Below are 19,892 nucleotides of genomic sequence, written 5' to 3'. Positions count from 1 at the left end.
TCAAAACTTTAAGATCAGTGTTATTATTGCAACTAAAGCTAAAACTATAAAAAAATGCTTTTGTTAACTGACATAAAGCTTAAATAAATATTACATGAAAAACTAAAATGTTGCTTTGGCAATGAACGGAAATTAAGTGTTAAAACTTAAATAATAATGATTAATAAAAATAATTAGACATATCAAAAACCAAAAACTAATCAAAATGATAAAAGCTCATATAAAAAAAAACCGAATGAAACTTAAACTAAAAATAAAATGAAAACTTTTTATGCTATGAAATATAAGCTAATTCAAAATATTAATAAAATGCTGTAATTGTACATTGGAAAAATATTTTTCAAATCGAAAATTTTACTAGCAATTTTTGTTTACTTTTTAAAAAGTACTAGTTAAAATTGTTTCAAAGTAAATCCAACAACATTTCTTTTTTTTAGCACTGACATTCCCTATTGGTATGTGTTTTTATTAGTGTGGTTATTTAGTGGAAATAGTTGATGTTTAGTTGTAAGGCCACAGGTTATGAGTTAACCTTATTTATTCAAACATTTCCTGAGAACTTTTATGTTTTTTTTTTGGTCCCTTGAATGCTGTCTGACCTTGAAAAGTAGTTCAAATCAGAAGATGGAGCGAGATTGTTTCGCAGCAGTTGAATTACTTGCATCCAGCAAGATTTATGTTTAATGTTTTAATCCCGCTCATTTCATGCTTTCATAACTGTCGGATCTGTAAAACCCAGTGCTAAAGTAGGTTTTACGATGGCTTCCTCAGCGGTGGTTTTGTCGTTTTCATTGTCAGATCTTCGCATTGTAAACTCGAGCTGATCCGTCCCCAGTTACAGCTGACACTGATTGGTTGGGCCGTAATTTTCCCAGACAAGGAGGTTTTATTGGACATGAGGCCAAATGTGGAGCTGAAAATGTGAACGCTGAAGATTCATCTGTATGTACAAGGCCAAGTGTGTGCGGTGCTGCAGGACGGACCTGCGCTCTTAACAGGGTGACACAGATTCCTGCGCAGGCCATTTCCTTTGACCAGAGCCCTTGTGTCCTTGAGAAGGGTGCTTAACCTCTGTGAGTCCTTGTGCATTGTCATTGTTCTGTGTATCAGTGTTTTTGTTCTAATATATATATATATATATATATATATCATCATCATTGCCTTGTCTAAACTTCTACTGTAATTCACAAGTTATGACTGGTAAAATCAAGCATTTGTTGGCAGATGTATTTTATTATTTTTCATTTTTTTGCTTATCCTTCAGGGACATGACAAGCAGTCAAAACAAATTTTTTTTCTTCTATTGACTTGATACACTTGCTAAGTAAATTGTATGATTGATTGGTTGGACACGATCATGATTGATTGATTGATTGATTGATTGATTCTGTTAAATATCAACGTTACTTCATATAGCACTGGGTATATCTCATGGTTATTTCAGATACTTCTAGGTAGATACTTCTAGGTTCATATTTGTAGATATTTTTTATTTGTTCATTTATTTATTTATTTATTAAATCTGTTAAATCTCACTGTTATTTTAAATACTACTGGGTATACAAAAATGGTACTTGTATTAATTAATTAATATACTTATTAAATTTGTTATATCAAAGTTATTTCAAATACTACTGGTTATACATAAATAGTAACTGTAGGTATTCATTCATTCATTCATTCATTAAATCTGTTAAATATCAAAGTTATTACTACTTGGTATACAAAAATGGTAACTCTGGGATAACAGCTTAATAAAAGCTTGTGTGTTTTATGTAACCGGACGCTGGTTCCGCTTGTGTCATTTTACAAAGCTGTCGTGGGTTTATTCTGGGCTCGGGAAAAGAACAATATCTGAAAATATACATCTGTTATTTTCTTAAAGGAACAGTTGACACAAAGTAAACATTCTCTCATCATTTACTCATCCTCATGTTGTTCCAAACATGTATTTAAGTAAACATTTAAAGGAATAGTTCACCCCAAAAATAAAATTAGCTGAAAATTTAATTTTTTCACACCAATGGATCCTCTGCAGTGAATGGGTGCCGTCAGAATGAGAGTCCAAGCAGCTGATAAAAACATCACACAATAATCCACAAGTAATCCACACCACTCCAGTCAATTAATATCATGCGAAGCGAAAAGCTGCATGTTTGTAAGAAACAAATCCATCAAGACTTTTTTAACATCAACCCATCACTCTTCGGCCAAATTACCAGTCCATGATCCATAATAATTCTTTCCATTTCCATTGAAATACAATATGTTGAACATTATAGTTGTTTTTATATGTAAATATCATTCAGAATCTGTATTTAAAATTAATTATGGAGGTATAAATATATACATAAACAAAAAAGAAATCACATTATGATTATATATTATGTGACATGCACAACTTGGAGGTGTGCGCTTTTTAGATTGGGTTTGTGTTGAAGAGCCGCTAATAAGTCAGTTATTCACAGTGTTCTTGCTCTTGTTAACAATTGTAAATGTCATCATCATCATATATGTCTGAAGGACTGAAGCCTGTAAGGTAAAACATGCGTTTACTGATGTAAATCAATCAGTCTGCTTTTTATTCCAACCATAACTCCTGTTTGGAGTCTTCCATAAATATTCAGTTTATACAGTACAAGTTATTGTACGTGTTTACTGGGGCAGAGTAAAAATATTAAGTAGTGTGCTGAAACTTAGTGTCCCTTTTTATAGCTGTAACCTAAGAGCTGCATCAACGGTCTGGTTCTCTTTTCGTCTTTAATGGAAGAAACAAAGTCATATAGGTTTGGAACAACATGATGACAGAATTTTCCGGTTTGGATGAAACTTTTCCATTTGATGCTGACTTCATAGGACTCAGTTTTGTTAGATGATTTTGGTATGAAGAAACGCCGACAAAGCACAGCATGAAAGTACTTCATAACCTCCTACAAACATAATTTCAACACAATTATCATTTTTTCCTCAGCTTACATTGTCTCTCAAAAAACGTAAGGATATTATAAATATGATTATGATTGTTTAGATAATAATGAGTCCAAACAAGAACATAGAGAGCATGTTTAAATAATCCGCACACAAAGAGTATATAAACAGGTGCTTCTCCATCAATTTTTTTTCTATTTTAATATATTTCAAGAAGTAATTTATTCCTATGATGGCAAAGCTGAACTTTTTTCAGTGTCACATGATCCTTCAGAAATCCTTCTAATATGCTGATTTGAATATATTAAAATAGAAACCAGCTATTTTAAATTGTGATCATATTTCACAATATTATAGCTTTTGCTATTGTTTTGATCAAATAAATACAACTTTGATGAGCATAAGAGACTTTTTTTCAAATGAACAACAACATTTTAATTATTCCAAGTTTTTGACCTGTAGTGTATTTCATTTCATTTCATAGTTCAAATCATTTTATACTTAAAATATTGTGATATTGCTTGTGAAACAGTATTTGAGGTCTAAAAATAATTTTCTGATTGTTTTTCGCATCCATGCTATCCTGCTAAAACTCCAGATCTGAGGCTGCCTTTTCTTGTTGTTAAATTTAAAGTTAGTTATATTAATTGTGCCTTTATTGCGGTGCACTTTCAACAGCACTGTGAAATACAAGTAGTATGTGACAATCACAGCCAATCAACATATATTTAATGTTTAATAGAGTGCAACATTGCCCGCTCTCTTTCCCATCAGCCTTGTCTCTGGAAGCATGTTTCCAGTTCATTTTTCCCAAAGAGATATTTAAAAAGTCTTTGTTAAAGAGTTATAAGCTGTGAAACAAACCAAACCATGAGGTGGCTCACAACATTACAAACTTTAATTTGAAGCAAAAAAGTATTTGAAAATCATACAAAATGACAAGCTATACTTAACGTCTTTTATGACGGAAAGAACTATGAGGTATTGTGAATGATACAAAAAAAAAATGGTGGCAAAATATAAAACTGTTGATTATATGTATAGAAACCATATATTTTTTGTTCATTACATACACACAAATGTATAATTAGTTTGAGAGATTCGCAAAGCTTCATTTTGCCGCCATTTGTTCGCCACGATTCTTTGCAGGATCATGGGTAGTGTAGTTTTTCGCGAAGAATTCCACTGTTAAACACGAATATTTAAAAAATACGTTAAAATAATGTTCCCCTATAAGTGGAAATTTTACACCCGGAACCTGATTGTCGTATATAGAGTGGAAAGGAATTTTGGACCAATGAGATTTTTCGGTGGGCGGGGCCATTCAGGACAACACCACAGAAATAAAAACTAAGCAATTGACAAAATGTCCTCTCACAATACATCATGAGTAGTTAGGACAAAAACTTTACATATATGAGATAGAACTTTGTCTAAGATGAAACAATTAGACACTGAAGAAGGTCATGTTGCGGCTAAAATGTTTGCTGTTCCTCAGTAAAGCTGTTTTTCAGCTTTAATGCATTCGCATTTTTGTTGTCTTTTTTCATGTTCATAGTATGTGAGCTTTTTTGCAACTTTGTGGCTTTTATGATGAGACATATAGTATAAGGCTTGTAGATTACAGGTCCCCCCCCATTTCAGAAGAAAGGTTTTCACTCAAGTCTCCATTTAATCTCATTGCCGTCTAGGAGAAACATTGGAAATATTAAAAAACTCCTTTGTGATTTTTCTTTTCTATGGGTTCCCTCATATATATTTTTAGAGTCTAGTGTGAAACTGACACTCACGTGTATGGCACGTGAGACCAAACTAGTGGAAGAAAATTGTTGTTCTCTCCATGTTTCTCTCTCTCTCTCTCATTTTCTTTTCACAGTCAGCTTGCTCAAGCTTCAGGCCATGGCTGTTTTAAACTGCACACAGTTAGATGATGCTGAGGGTTTGTGTAAGAGTGTGTGTAAATATGCAGTGCACACTAGTCTTTTTTGGTGGTATTGAAAAGACCATGGTACATTTGCTGTGACACAAAGAACCAAATATAACACAGAATTCAAAAGAAGTTTAGTGGTAAGTGTGGCAGTATATGTTCAGCACGTTTTTTTGCAGTTCTGCCCACTTATAGCACTCATGCTTTCGGGTCATTTTAAAATGATAATCATTAAATATCTATAATTATAGCTGTGGGTCAAAGCATGAGAATGGGGGGAGGGAGATGATGTGTGTGTGCGCGTGTGTGTGTTCAGATTACTGTGCTTGTCCCAGATTATGTTTCAGAGCTGAGAGATTAAATTACTTCCTTTAAAAAAACAGGCATGGTGGAATTCCATTGTTATGTATGTGCTTTCTGAATTAAATAAAAATTTCTGTCTAAAATGAGGAAGAAAATACATTATATTTTACATAAAATAAACATTTGTAAGATTATTTTTCATTAGATTTTCATTTATTTTAATTTAATTTAATTTAATTTAATTTAATTTAATTTAATTTAATTTAATTTAATTTAATTTAATTTAATTTAATTTAATTTAATTTAATTTAATTTAATTTAATTTAATTTATTTTAATTTAATTTAATTTAATTTAATTTAATTTAATTTAATATTAAGTGCTGATCTTTGTTTTTAAAGGTGAATCTTACATCACATTTCAGTCTAAAATAAGGAATATACTTTGTATTAAGAAAGTATTTGTAAACCATTTCTCATTTAATTTAATTTAATTTCATTTAAAATGTAATTTAATTTAATTTGAATACAACTGAAATAACATATATATTTTTTAGCATTACATTAGTGCCATGCTTTGTTTTCAATGGTGAATCTCACATCACATTTCAGTCTAAAATGGGAAAAAATTAGATTATATTTTGCATGAAAATGCAAATAAATTAGTATATTTGTGTATAAATACAACTGAAACAATGGCATTTTGGTAGCATTTCATTAATGTGGACGAATTTGTATTTGTTTGTTTATTTATTTTGTATTACAGTAATGACTATTGAGGTTTTGTTGTCATGAAAATGGTGGCACAATGTAAAAAATCTTGCTGGTTTTATTTTCTTTAGGCAAAATATCATTTTTTTTCTTCCTTTTGATTTTGTTATGAAATGTACAGGTGTGTGCACCCATGAAACATATCACGTCTCCAGAATGAACCTTATCCACTGCTATAAATGATACTCCTTTTACATTTCCTCTTGGGGGAGTACATTGAGACGCGTTAATCTAATTCCTGAATTGGGAATATTAACCTCAGTGTCAGTTGCGTTAAAGGTTTGCAGCTCTTGTCATCTCTTTTGTACTGAACTTGTGTTGTATCCTTCAGTATCTTCATAACCAGTGATAAGGCTGGATAAGTCTCAGCCCGTCCCCGCGGGGGATTTGAAGCTCAGTAAGTCATGTTCTGCGTTAACCCCATCCCGAGGTCCAGCATCAATATCATAGAGCTTGACAGATTAATGTTGCATCTGACCGGAATGTTGAACATTCCGAGGTCCTTGAGTATTCAGTGGAGCTTTTCTCCACTCTGAGGTTTTCAAACATGAAAAAAAAAAATCATAATTTTATATTTTTTTTATTCTGAGAGTTTAATAGAAAAAGGGAGAATCAGCATGTTTTCTGTATGAAAAGATCTTTATACCCCCAACAAGCACTATATCACTTTCAAGAAACCAGTTATAATAGTTAAATCCTGTAAAAAACTGGTATCTGTCACATTAGGTATTATGTACATTAGTATGAAATGTTTAACACAGCCTTTTCCCAATGTAAAGAAATAGTCCACCTAAATATGAAAATTATGTCATCTTATAACTCACAATTCAGTCTTTTTTTTTGCAATTCTGAAGTTTATCTCACAATTTTTTTTCAATTATGAGTTTATATCTCACAATTCAGACTTTTGTTCTTGCAATTTTGAATTTATATCTCACAGTTTTGACTTTTTTTCTTGCAATTGTTTATATCTCACAATTGTGACTTTTTTTCTTGCAAATATGAGAAGAAAAGTCAGAATTGTGACATACTGTATAAATACAATTGCAAGAAAAAAGGTTGGAATTGTGAGATAAAACATTGAAATTACCTTTTTAATTCCATGTGGGAAACAAATAAACAAACAAACAATGTTCTATACTCAGATTTGCGAGAAAAAAAGACCAAATTCTGAGTTTTTTTTACTCTATATTGCAAGAAAGTCAGAATTGTTAGATAAAAAGTCACAATTACCTTTTTTACTGTTTTTTTTTTTTTTTTTTGCAGGAATGGGGACTTCCAAAGAATTATGCTCTCTGAGCTCTGTCCTAAGTAAATCCTGCCTGATGAGCAGTTATCCATAATGTTCCTATTGTAAGCAACACCAGATGAATTACAGTGAATTATCAATATACTGATACATTACTGTCATTTGGATCTACAGTAGTTAGCGCCTGTAGGGCGGTGTATCTGATTAAGAATCTATCTGCGATTGTGGAGCTGATGTCAGTCACTTGCTTGTCTAGGCATCTGTGTCATGGGCTGTCGATAAATTGATTACTTAATTACCAACAGAATGAAGTACAATGTAGGGGCTTTAAAACTGCTTTAGTTCAACGATTATCCTCTTTTCTTAAGTCCTAGAGACCAGCAGACTATATTAAGCACAATAGCCCCTGAATGTTAACAAGAGGCGAGACCCTTGGTAATTAACTTCAGTGCTGTCATGCAGCGCAAGAGTTTGTCTAGAAAGTCAAGAATACGCTACACAAAAACAGTGCATTTTGAAAGTGAAGTGTGCCATTTTTTGTGTAACTAGCAGCAGCAGTTGTAAATGCAAAAATAATGACTGTCCTGTGGATGTTGTGTGGCCATGCTTGGTGTTTTTTGGGCGTGTGCCCAATTAGCCATATGGTTAATATGGCCCACAGCCTAACTTTGCCTAATTTATTTAAAAAAAAAAGGAATACTGCTTCTTCACCATTAATAGAGGGCAATGAGGGCATTTACATTCTGTTCACTATTTGTTGCACGAAATGATGAAATCTCCATGCTACAGGTGATTTTTGTCAAAGATAGAGGAGATGGTCAAATGGGAAGGGGTAAAGGACTTAAAAGATATATTTTGCATGAGGAAATATTAGGAAAGACCATTTTTGCATTAGATTCTCATTACTATTTTATTTTATTTAATATTTAATTTTTTATGTATTTTTTTATTTAAATTAATTTAATTATTTAATAATTAAGAATTACATTCATAAAAATTAGAGAATGAGAGTGCTGTTCTTTGTTTTTAAGGGTGAATCTCACATCATATTTAAGACTAAAATGGTCTTAATCTAACCTAAAATCATGAATATCAAGTGAATTCACCATTATTTCTATAGCGCTTTATACAATATGTTTCAAAGCAATGAAAGTGAATGGTGACCATGGATGTCGAGCAAGATTTCAAGACAGGATTTAGTGAAATAACTTGTGAAATTTCAGTCTGTTTCACACACACTCAGCTATCCTATGAATGCAGAAGACTTAGAATTGAGTGCACAAGTCATACAAACTACTTTTATGGCGCTTGACAACATCTGGTCCTCATTCGCTTTCATTTCAAGGAAGAGAGCAGCTCAGACATTCTGCTAAACTTCTTATTTTGGGTTCCTCTCATTTTGGAACAACATGGGCAAGTAAATGATGTAATGATTTTCATTTTTGGGTGACCTAATCCTTTAAAGGGCACCTATTATGCGAAATTCACTTTTACATGTTGTTTGAACATAAATGTGTGTTGGCAGTGTATACACAACCACCCTATAATGATAAAAATCCACCCGCTCGTTTTTTTAATCCCCATAAATCATAAGCAGTGTCTCAGAACAAACCGTTTGCAGAATCTGTACAATGTGATGTCACTTTGCACAAACCCCGCCCACGACTGTTGACAGACAATGCCGTATTAGCAGAGACCCCGCCCTGAGTGAGTCGCACACAATCTGCCATGTTTATCGTCACGCTAGAGCATTTAAAAGCAGCATTCAAGTAAGAAAAGGTTTCATTTTGTTTGGGTCATATTATCAGCATAGACAGCAGTACAGGTACTGTATATTATACTGCTGTTACTTAATACACAGATCTAATATAAACATGCGATTTCTTTTCCAGCTGTTTACCTTCACAGACATAACCGACTGTGCTTTTGTAACTTGTGTGTGTTTTTAACATAAACTTGTGTGTATTTGACAGTTTAAGCGCAATAAGACATGAAAGAGATTTACATGAAAGATACTTATCAGTACTCACATGCCGTGTGACAGCTACTTTCTCTTCAGATGTGTGTGCTCAGAAAACCATATATCAGATGTTTAAACTAATATGGCTTTAAAACACATGATTTCAGCGTAATAGACATAATAATCAAAACCAAACAGTTTTTTTTAGCAGATTATCTGAGGAACAGGCTGTAAATGCACAGCCCTATTCTGGAAAGGGGGCAGGGAGTAGTGATGTGTTGTTCATGAATGATTCATTCAATTTGAACTAATCTTCAAAATGACTTGGGAACATGGAGTCGTCTCAGCGAGGGATTTGTTCATTTCATGTTGACCATGCATGTGCAACATCCTGTTGGTTCTTTACAGGAAACAGAAATAATTAGTCCACCTCTCGAGCCTTCGGGTTTGGGTTCGAGTCGTTCGTTCATCCCGTGACAGCCCCATGGACCCTATGCAGTCTGTATAGGAAGGAGAAATGTTAGTGCACCTCTCGAATCTTCGGGTCTGATTCGTTCATTCTTTTGTGATGTGACAGCAGTATTGGATACAGAAATTTGTTAATAATTCCCAACCTTCCTTACACACACGTTTACAATTATGTGATGTGTAGCTTTTTTATTTCTTACAATTTATACATTTGTGAATTTCTGTCATGATAGTTAACATTGAATGTTTTAATACAGAGGCTTTAAACTTTATCCGTATGATGAGGAAAAATCCCTTTGATAAAGCAAAGATACCTACATATAATAACAGAATACAGTTAATAATATGTAATGTTTGTGTTTGTTGTAAATGGAAACGGAATGGCTCGAACCTGAGAAATTATCTAATCAATTCTGTTTCCGGCACAGACTGCATAGCTTCATTTTATGGGGATGTGATGTGACAAAAGAACGAACTATACAGATCGGGTGGTGAGAAAAACTAACAAACTGCATAACCTGAAACAATAAATTAATCTTTTTTTTCTTCTTCTCATAATTTGGCCTTGGCTGCATTATAGTTTTATTGCATTGTCTTATTCTAAACAACGCGCAAGTTAATGTGTTGTGAAATTTGGCTATACTAATCGTTGCCTGGGTTGCGTACGTATATGTGGGGCGGAGCTATCAAAATAGGGGCAAGACCCTTTTGGGGTAGGGGCGTGTTTGTTTTGGTGATTTCAAATATCAACATTGGCTACCAGAAATCGCTTACTCTGCCTTTAACATGTAACATCTTAATAATATTCTGCTGAAGTGAAGGAAATGACTTTAAAAAAAAAAAGATTTGTTCATTTTGATGAATGAGATTTAAAGATCCGAGTCGGTAAAATGATCTGATCTTCCCATCACTAGCAGGGAGCAGCAGCTCATTTGCATTTAAATAGACATGAATGAAAACAGCATGTTTCTGCTTCCACTCAAAATAGGCATTTGAAATTATATAATAAATGATCTGTATTTTGAGCTGAAACTTCACAGATACAATCTAGGGACACCTGAGACTTATATTACATCTTGTAAAAAGGGGCATAATAGGTCTCTTTTAAGGAAGGGAGCAGCTCAGACATTCTGCTAAACTTCTCATTTTGTGTTCCTCTCAGTTTGGAACAGCATGGGTAAGTAAATGAAGTCAAGATTTTCATTTTTGGGTGACCGAATCCTTTAAAAGCTAGACCATAAACTGTATGGCAACAAAATGCCAGGGATTTCTGTACTTTTTGAGCATCGCTTAGGGAGAAGTCTTGTTATGCTTATGAACAAAAATTTGATTTCTGCATTTTTCCATGGCAGATGATGGATTATATCATCTTAACCTTTAACCTCTTGTAGATTTCCAAGTCTTAGACACTCTGAAACACTCCAGCTGGGTCTTTTTGAGCATAAAGCTGTGAATTAACCGAATGCATCATTGAAAGAGGATCCAAGGGGAAGATGAGTATTAAAGAATGTTTGAAACACAGGAGATGTTGTGTGCTCGTGAGCAGGGGCTGGGCAACACCGATTGCTATTGTCATGACTCATGGTTAAGGTCAAGGTTTCCATAGCAACAGGCACCAATGAGGGTGCAGTGATAATGGTATGAATAATTTATCACATGGAAGGATTATGACCGAGTTCCAAAACACCTCATGGTGTGCGACTGTATGGATGCCAGTTTGTGAATGTAAACAAAATGTATGTTTCTACCCATAACGTCCTCATTTATCATGATACTAGAGAGACATTGCATAGCAACTCCAGGTGAGCGTTGCCATTTCTGTCACATTCTCTAATTAGCATCACAGTGACATTGAGTTGTCATGGAAATGCTCATTTGCGTTTTTATCATTTTATTCCGTAGTGTTTCTGAAGGTGACTTAGATAGAATGTCTGGGAGTGTGTTTGTACAAAATGAGATGCTTAATTAGTTGTTGTATATTAAATGTGCTCTAATTACGTATCTATTAATTTACTGTTTTCAAGAGATAATGTTGAATAGGGAAATTAATTAACTAATTCATCATCCTCACCAAGTCATAAGCATAATTGATTAGGCTGTGATCAGCGAGTATGAATAATAATATCATTTATGCATAATGAATAGCTTCTTAAGCATGTTTAGTAGAATAAGACTGTTTTTAAGGTCAAATGAGCAGCACACACACACATACAGGTTATTTATTTCACCGTTTTGTGATATTTTCCTGCATTATAAATTTCTGTCTCTACACCCCCATCGCTTGTCTCACACTCTGAGAAGGCTGCCATCTGGACTGCTTTCATTTAACACACATACACACACACACACACACACACACACACGCATACATCTGGAGATTAATATATCAAGCCATAGACATTTGATGGAAATATCACCCAGAATTTAATGCATAGCTTTGATTTTGATTAAGATTGTCAGTGGGTTTGTAATTTGTGGTTGTGTGGCTCATAACCAGCTGTGATTAAACAGTTTTGCTTGAGTTTAATGAATGGAAATTCTACCTGCTGGCTTTGACTGAGAGGAATCCCCTCTGTGACTGATCCAAATCTCGCTTTGACCTTAGACCTTGATATGAACATGGTGGGGAAGTATTTTATACCTGCTAATTAGGGTTCTGCTTCAAAGCAAGAAATCACTTAAAGGCATCATATGATGTTGCTAAAAAGAACATTATTTTGTGTATTTGGTGTAATGAAATGTGTTTATGCGGTTTAAAGTAAAAAAAACACATTATTTTCCATTATACATTATTGTTTCTCCTCTATGCCCCGCCTTTCTGAAACGCGTCGATTTTTACAAAACTCATCGGTCTGAAAAAGCGAGGTGAGCTGTGATAAATCATTCTAATATGCTGATTTATTATTAGAATTATCAACAGTTGTGCAGCCAAATATTTTTAAGTTACGCCTTCTTTCTTTGCGTGAACATTTGGGCGGCGTTATGCAAATCTTCCCACATCGTGACGTAGACATGTCATGTCTTGACATTGTTAGATGTCTTGGGCGTGTTAGAATGAGCCGTTTTAGGAGGGCGTGGTTGACTCTTAACTTTGATAAAGAATATCTCTTTGGATTTGAGACTTTAGTCTTTGCAACTTTACAGATCTTCTTTATGCACCAAGAGCTTGTAACACTTAAAAGAGAAAGGAAAAATTGAAATCGCATCATATGACCCCTTTAAAATGGAATTAAGAATGCATTTTAAATTGGAATATATTCATATAACTTAATGTGTATTTTTATATGATTTTTGTACATTTTCAGCATGAAATATTTATAAACATTTAGTATATTTTCTGATATTTGGTGTATTTGCACATCATTCGGTGCATTTCCAGAAACATTAAATGATATTAATTAACAATGTTTGACATGTAATCTATATATATGAAGACTTCATAAGAAACAATATTATACTACTATAATACTATTTACTAGTATGATATTGTTATACTGGTAAATTATACTACTATTTATAATAGGACCAGTCATATTATAAGTTATTATTTATTTAAATACATAAATAAATAAATAAAATTAAACATGTATTGTTGTTGTTGTTGTTATTATTTTACAATTTTGTATTAAAAGTAAACACAAAGCATCTATATTTACTTTTCATATGTAATCATTGCATTACTTTTATGTCTGATCAATAATTTTTTGTTAGTTTTACAAATGTCTCAGTTTGGCCAAATTAATTAAACATTTTTCCTTACAATTATAATAATTAAAACTAATAAAACCTGTTTTCTGTTTTCCCTCCAGAGCTCCTGGGTGCTGCTAAGAAAGTGAATGTGAATTTCCAGGACACAGACGGGTGAGGTTCATTTATACTCATGCTCTATCAATTAGTGATCAGCTGATGTGGACTATTCAGCGGCCATTGCCTATATTAAAGTCAACAGGAAACTGCATTTGCAACTTAATGTGACATATTTCCAGGTAACACAGATCAGGACTTTGTATTAATTAGCAATTGGATTGTGAATTGTATTTACCCAAATGACTGTTAGGTGGTCTTAAAACTAAGAGTGCTTGGTGACGTCAGTACCATACAGTCTGTTTTCATCTCATGGCTAAATTATCTACTGGACAGTCGGGTATGATGTTGAATGAACTTTTTTACTGTATGAATTTTCAAGATTCCTACAGTGCAGAATACAGGTGTGTTGTTATTAGAATGCTACAGTGTATTAGAGTAAGAGAGAGAGAGTGAGTGTGTGTGTGTGTGTGTGTGTGTGTGTGTACACACGTGGCTTGGGGCTCTGGCAGAGAAAAATCTCTTACTCATGGAAGTAGGTCATAGCCTCCTGCTCAGTTAAGCAGTGAGGGATCGGAGTGAAGTGTTGAGCTGCAATGAAGTCCGATTAGGGACTCTCTAAAAAGTTACGCTGGAGGCTGAAAGCACTTGGGCTGGAAATGAGATATTAGGATTAGGGTATTATGAGGAGATATAGGCTGTTTTGAAGAAGATATTTTGACCATATAATAAGAACTGGCCTAGTAATTAGTAGATGCGCACAGATACACCTAAAGATTTTTTTGCAGAATAATAGTGCCTGTGATTCAGTCCCAGTTTCTGCTTTCAAGTTCTACACATCATCTCGTTTTTCCTTATTTATTTGCATTTTAAATACATGTTGAATACATGTTGTTCAACAGAAAATTTTAATATTTTTGGTCTTTATGATTCAGCTACCAGTTAGAGTGTAGTAGAGGTGACTGAGGGCAGTTATTTAATCAAAAACAGATTTTGAAAATCTGATTTTTGTCTTCTGCTGCCTGAATGTCTGTTGTCTTGAATCCATAGTAATATCTATCTAATAACTTGGTTGTTGGTTAGACGTTAACATGAATGACAGATGCTAACACTGTTGCTGACAGCTACCGTACCAGATTTTATCATGGCTTTAAAGTTTTGAGCAATTGTATCTCTACTTACATTATGAAATAAAAATGTATAACTGAATTGAAAAAAAAAAAAATCTTTAAAATGTGCAATGATTATTATTTCATCAAAATGTCTAGCTTGCAGAGTGTTTTGGTGCAACAGGCAATCAATATATTTTATTAAAAAATATTTAACTTATTTTAGATACCTATAATGTAGGTCCCACTTTTACTTCTGTTTTGAACACTCAGTATTTCTAAAGGCTAAAAGATTTTTACATTTTTAAAGTTTACATTTTTGTTGTAATTTGTCGTAATTATATCTTAGTCGAAATTATGACATAAACAGTTGGAATTATAAGATACTATTTATGTCATCATTTTGACATCGGTCAAAATAGACTTTTTATCTCATAATCTCAACTTTTTATCTCATATTTATGACATTCTGTGTCATAATTATGATTTACCAAACAAGTATGGCTTTTTTCTTATATGGCAGGAATGGGCTTCGATACATATTTGAGATACAGTGGGTTAATTTAATTTCTAACAATTGCACCCAATAACTCCTATTGTAACAATGACTTCTTGTTTTAAATGTGACACTATGTTCTGGTCTTTCTCAATGTACAGTAAATCAGTTACTTTCACAACGATACTTTCCATATTTAAATCTATTCCACAGGTTTCCCTCCAGAAACCTATACAGATTCTAAATGTCAGTAGAAATGGTTAACGCATTATGTGTTTGTGTGCTTTTGTTTTATAGGTTATCTGCCCTGCATCATGCTGCTCTTAATGGTAACGTGGAGGTGATTTCACTGTTGCTTGAGTCGCAAGCCGTCGTAGACATCAAAGACCAGAAAGGTACAAACACACAGCACCACATACACATGCAGATGTTTTGAGTCCAGTTAGTAGTAACTGTCTCTTGTATGTACAGTATTTACTTAATACACAGATTAATCAATTATCAAAACTGTTGTTTCTTAAAATAACTGTTTACTATTGTATTATATTTTAAAATGAAATTCATTCCTGTGATGGCAAAGCTGAATTTTCAGCATCATTACTCCAGTCTTCAGTGTCATGTGATCCTTCAGAAATCATTCTCATATACTGATATGCTGCTCAAGAAACATGTTTTGTTGAAAACTGTTGCACAGCATAATATTTTTGTGGAAAACGTGATTTTTACAGGGTTTCTGATTAAATAAAAAGTTTAAAAGAACAACACTTATTCAAAATAATAATCTTTGTAACATTATAAATGTTTTTACTGTCACTTTTGATCAGTTTAATGTGTACTTGATGAATAAAAGTATGCATTTCTTACTGACCCCAAACTTTTGAATGGTAGAGTGTATGTCTCTCATTCTAACTCTGTCTCTTCCCTTTTTCTGAAGGGATGCGGCCCTTACATTACGCTGCTTGGCAGGGCAAGTGTGAGCCCATGAAAATGCTGCTCAAGGCGGGGTCATCAGTCAACAGCCAATCAGATGAGGGCCAGATCCCTTTACACCTCTCATCACAACACGGCCATTATGAAGGAGTGAGTACACACACACAAACAATTAGACTCATGCTGCACACACACATACTCACTGTACTGTACTCTGTGTGTTTTCAGAGCGAGATGCTGATCCAACATCAGTCGAACCCCTGCCTCAGAGACCACGCTGGGAAAACCCCTCTAGACTTGGCCTGTGAATTTGGACGAGTCACGGTCAGTTACGCTGTGTTCGTGCGTGTCTGTCTGCGTGTACGTGGGGTGTTTGTGATAGATAGATGAGAAACGGTGCTCCCCTGTGGGATTGTGGGAACTACACCTCTTCTCACGTTCTCAGCCAAATGCAGGAAACCCCTTATTCACTCACAACCCGGTTTTCACTGCATCCAAATGAGCACAAGAGATTGTCATAACAGTTTATTATAACTTGTTTTTTTTTAAAAGGGACGATTTCTCCAAATATTAATATTCTGTCACCATTTGCTCAACCTCAAATCTTTCTCTCTTCCATGGAACACGACAAGGGAATTTTTTAAATGGTACTGGATGCTATTTCAAAATATTAAAAGAGCCAAAAATGTGTTATAAATCCATATGCACTATATTTCAAATCATCTGAAGTCATATGATAGCTTGACTCAGAATAAGGGTTCTTTATTGGTATCTATGGTCCCATGAAGGGCTTTTAACATCCATGGAATCTTTCCACTGCAAAAAAGGTTCTTCACAGTGGGAAAATGTTCTTCATATTATTCAAATATTTTTCACACTGAGAAAAATGCTTTTGGCATCACAGCAAAAACTCCCTTTTGGAACCTTTACTTTGTGTAATTTACTGATGATCTTCACCTCAGTGAGCAGCTAACCGTTGTAACTGAATCACTGAATTCCCTGAGATCATTCAGAGAACTAAATCAGTCTGATTTGTGAATGAAGCATTCAGTCCGCATTTGGGAACGGGATCCGATTCACTGAGAAGATTCTACTTAAATGAATGATTCATTTGTGAATGAATCACTGCTTTTCATGTGAACACAATAAAGAGAGCTAGGGAAGTTGTCTGGATCCATCGAAAACGGTTTTAAATTCAGTCTGTTCCTCACTTAAATCTATCAGCTTTAGAGGTCTTGCGCTATATACGAGTCCATGTATGAATTTATGAGTGTATGATACTTTTATGGTGTTTTGGCATCCGTCTGAAGCTTGAAAGCCTCCTTTTGTGTTCTAGAAGAAATACATTTCTGGGTTTGGAGGGTAAGTCATTGCGGGAACTATTCCTTACCATTCATGTTTGTTTTATTGACAAATAATTTCTTGCACTTAAAAAAAGGCAGATTTTTTTGTGTGAAAGTTGCCGTATATAGGCCTAATGTTCTGTTTTGCTAACTTCCAGCCTGACTCAGATATTGAATTAGATCACTCCCTCTCTTCAAAATATCTCGCTCCAAAAACATGTCAGCAAACCGAATGTCAGCTTATCCGAACACTCGGAGTGACTGACAGGTCAAAGTGACTCAAAGTCTTCTGATTGGCTAAACAATAGCGATCGAATCCCTTTTTTGCTGTTGACAGAGCTTAAAGCTGTCAGAGAGACAGGTGTGATTTCTCACAGGTAGTAGGACTTTTATTGCATGCTATTCCATAAAAAAATATATTTACAGCACCATTAACTGACAAAACATTTTTAACAGCATAAAATAAAAAGATGTCATATATTGTATAATATATGGTGCAGTTTTTTTAAATTCTGTGTGAGGTACAAATTCATTATTTTGCACATAATGGTTTGATTTTGTGGGCAACAGTACCCTTTTCCTACACAGATATTTAAGTGAAGCCCATCTGAATTACTGTGGTTATCTAGGTGGTTATTAAATGCAACATTATTTGGACATATACATATTTATATACATAGACATTATAGTAATTTTTTTTCCTTCAGTCTACTTTTTGTTCTGAGACATTTATAAGGATTTTAGTATAATAATTGTGTATTTACTGTATATACAGTTTTTTTTCTTTTAACATCAACCTACACAGGGACTACAGATGAAAATGAGCTATCTTGGCTAAATATGGCACATTTTACATTGCTTCTATGTATTATTAATCTGTATTGTTCCTGATCAAAGGCACAGTTCACCCAAAAAATGTACTCATCCTCAAGTTGTTCCATACCTGTCTGAATTTGTATTCTGCTGAACACAAAAGAAGATATTTTAAAGAATATTGGTCGTTTTCTGGTCCCCATTAACTTCCATAGCATATTTTTTCCATACTATGGAAGACAATGGAGACCAACAACTATTTGACTACCAAAATATCTTATTTTATGTTCAGCAGAAAAAAGAAGGTTTGAAACAACACGAGGGTGAGTAAATGATGACAGAATTTTCATTTTTGGGTGAACTATCCCTTTAAATATCTAAAGAATGAATATATAGCAGATCAAACAGAAATGACACACCTATGTAAGCTGTGTTTGTGCAGTATGCATGTATCTTTTCTGTGTGTTCTACAGCTGGTGCAGTTGCTCCTGAACAGTAACATGTGTGCTGCTATGTTAGAACCGAAGCCCTCCGATCCCAATGGCATCAGTCCGCTCCATTTGGCGGCTAAGAATGGACATATCGAGATCATCAAGTAGGTGCTCACTGGACTTTGCCCTTTTGCACTTTATTGCTACACATATGCACTGAAGTCGTCTTTTAGGTTACATCTTACAAATAAGGTTACGTGCATACAACCTATCTTTACTGGTACAGTTCAAGTGAGCATATTATTATAAATCATATGCTCATATGTTGCGCATGTAATTTGCCATCTATTAGAACTTAAATCTCAAACTGTCCAGTGAGGTGATTAGAACAATTTATCATTTATATTTTTAATATCATGAATTCTTGTCTTACCATGCCTTCCATTTTTTGGTGAATCTCACAAAAATATAAATGGGTAAAGTCTGACTCATATTTCACCCCAAAACCCAAAGAAGAAGAAATAGGAAATATATGTTCATAATTCTGGTTTAATTATAATTCAGATTTGTGGCATTACCTTCATGTCATGATAATTAAACACATTTCCCTCCTGAAAGTCTTGAAAAGTTAATGTGAAAATAAATATGATTTATATTGTATTTTATTATGTATTTATCATAACAGAATTGGTTGTACTGCCTTTATATTGATTTTAATTAAAATATTTTATTAAATGTAATTTTTACAATCTTGAAAGATTTTGTGAAATTCTTCACAATTTGGACTCAAATGACTTCTGTATATGAACATAATTTTATGCAGTATATACACTACAGTTAAAAAATTACTACAGTAATTTTTTTATTTATTTATTTTTGAAAGTAATTAATTCGGTGAGATTCAGTAAGACTCATTCAATTCCGCAAAGATACATTAATTTGATCAAAAGTGACGGTAAAGCCTTTTACATTGTCACAAAAGCTGTTTTGTTAAACTTTCTCTTCATCAAAGAATTCTGAAAATTATTTTAAAAAAATTATTTCCACAAAAATATTAAGAAGTTTTCTATTAAAATAGAAAACAGTTATTTTAATATTAATAATATTTCATTATTATATTACTGTTTGTAAGCCTAAGAGACATCTTTTAAAAACTATGTAATATAAGTCTCTGGTGTCCCCAGAATGTGTCTGTGAAGTTTCAGCTCAAAATACCCCACAGATCATTTATTATATCATTTTGAGAATGGCTATTTTGGGTGGAAGCAGAAACACGCTGTTTTTCGTGCCTGTTTCTTTAAATGCAAATGAGCTGCTGCTCCCCGCCCCTTTTCCAGAATAGAGCACGCCATTACAGCTCGG

At 33.7% G+C, this 19,892-nt stretch overlaps 1 protein-coding gene across 1 annotated transcript in view; it reads left to right on the top strand.

Annotated features, from left to right (window-relative positions):
* LOC107725391 (caskin-1-like) overlaps window positions 1-19,892 on the top strand; it is a 48,558-nt gene that overhangs the window by 7,973 nt on the left and 20,693 nt on the right. The window contains exons 2-6 of the mRNA XM_016534632.1: window positions 13,414-13,465; window positions 15,311-15,408; window positions 15,948-16,093; window positions 16,172-16,267; window positions 18,573-18,694. Of these exons, the coding sequence (XP_016390118.1) occupies window positions 13,414-13,465; window positions 15,311-15,408; window positions 15,948-16,093; window positions 16,172-16,267; window positions 18,573-18,694 (514 nt within the window). The remainder of the gene's footprint in view (window positions 1-13,413; window positions 13,466-15,310; window positions 15,409-15,947; window positions 16,094-16,171; window positions 16,268-18,572; window positions 18,695-19,892) is intronic.

The sequence above is a fragment of the Sinocyclocheilus rhinocerous genome, unplaced genomic scaffold (assembly GCF_001515625.1).
Source record: "Sinocyclocheilus rhinocerous isolate Xijiao unplaced genomic scaffold, SAMN03320098_v1.1 scaffold1386, whole genome shotgun sequence".
NCBI classification, from domain to species: domain Eukaryota; kingdom Metazoa; phylum Chordata; class Actinopteri; order Cypriniformes; family Cyprinidae; genus Sinocyclocheilus; species Sinocyclocheilus rhinocerous.
The sequence above is the reverse complement of the archived record's forward strand: the minus strand, read 5'-3'. Positions and strand labels throughout refer to the sequence as shown.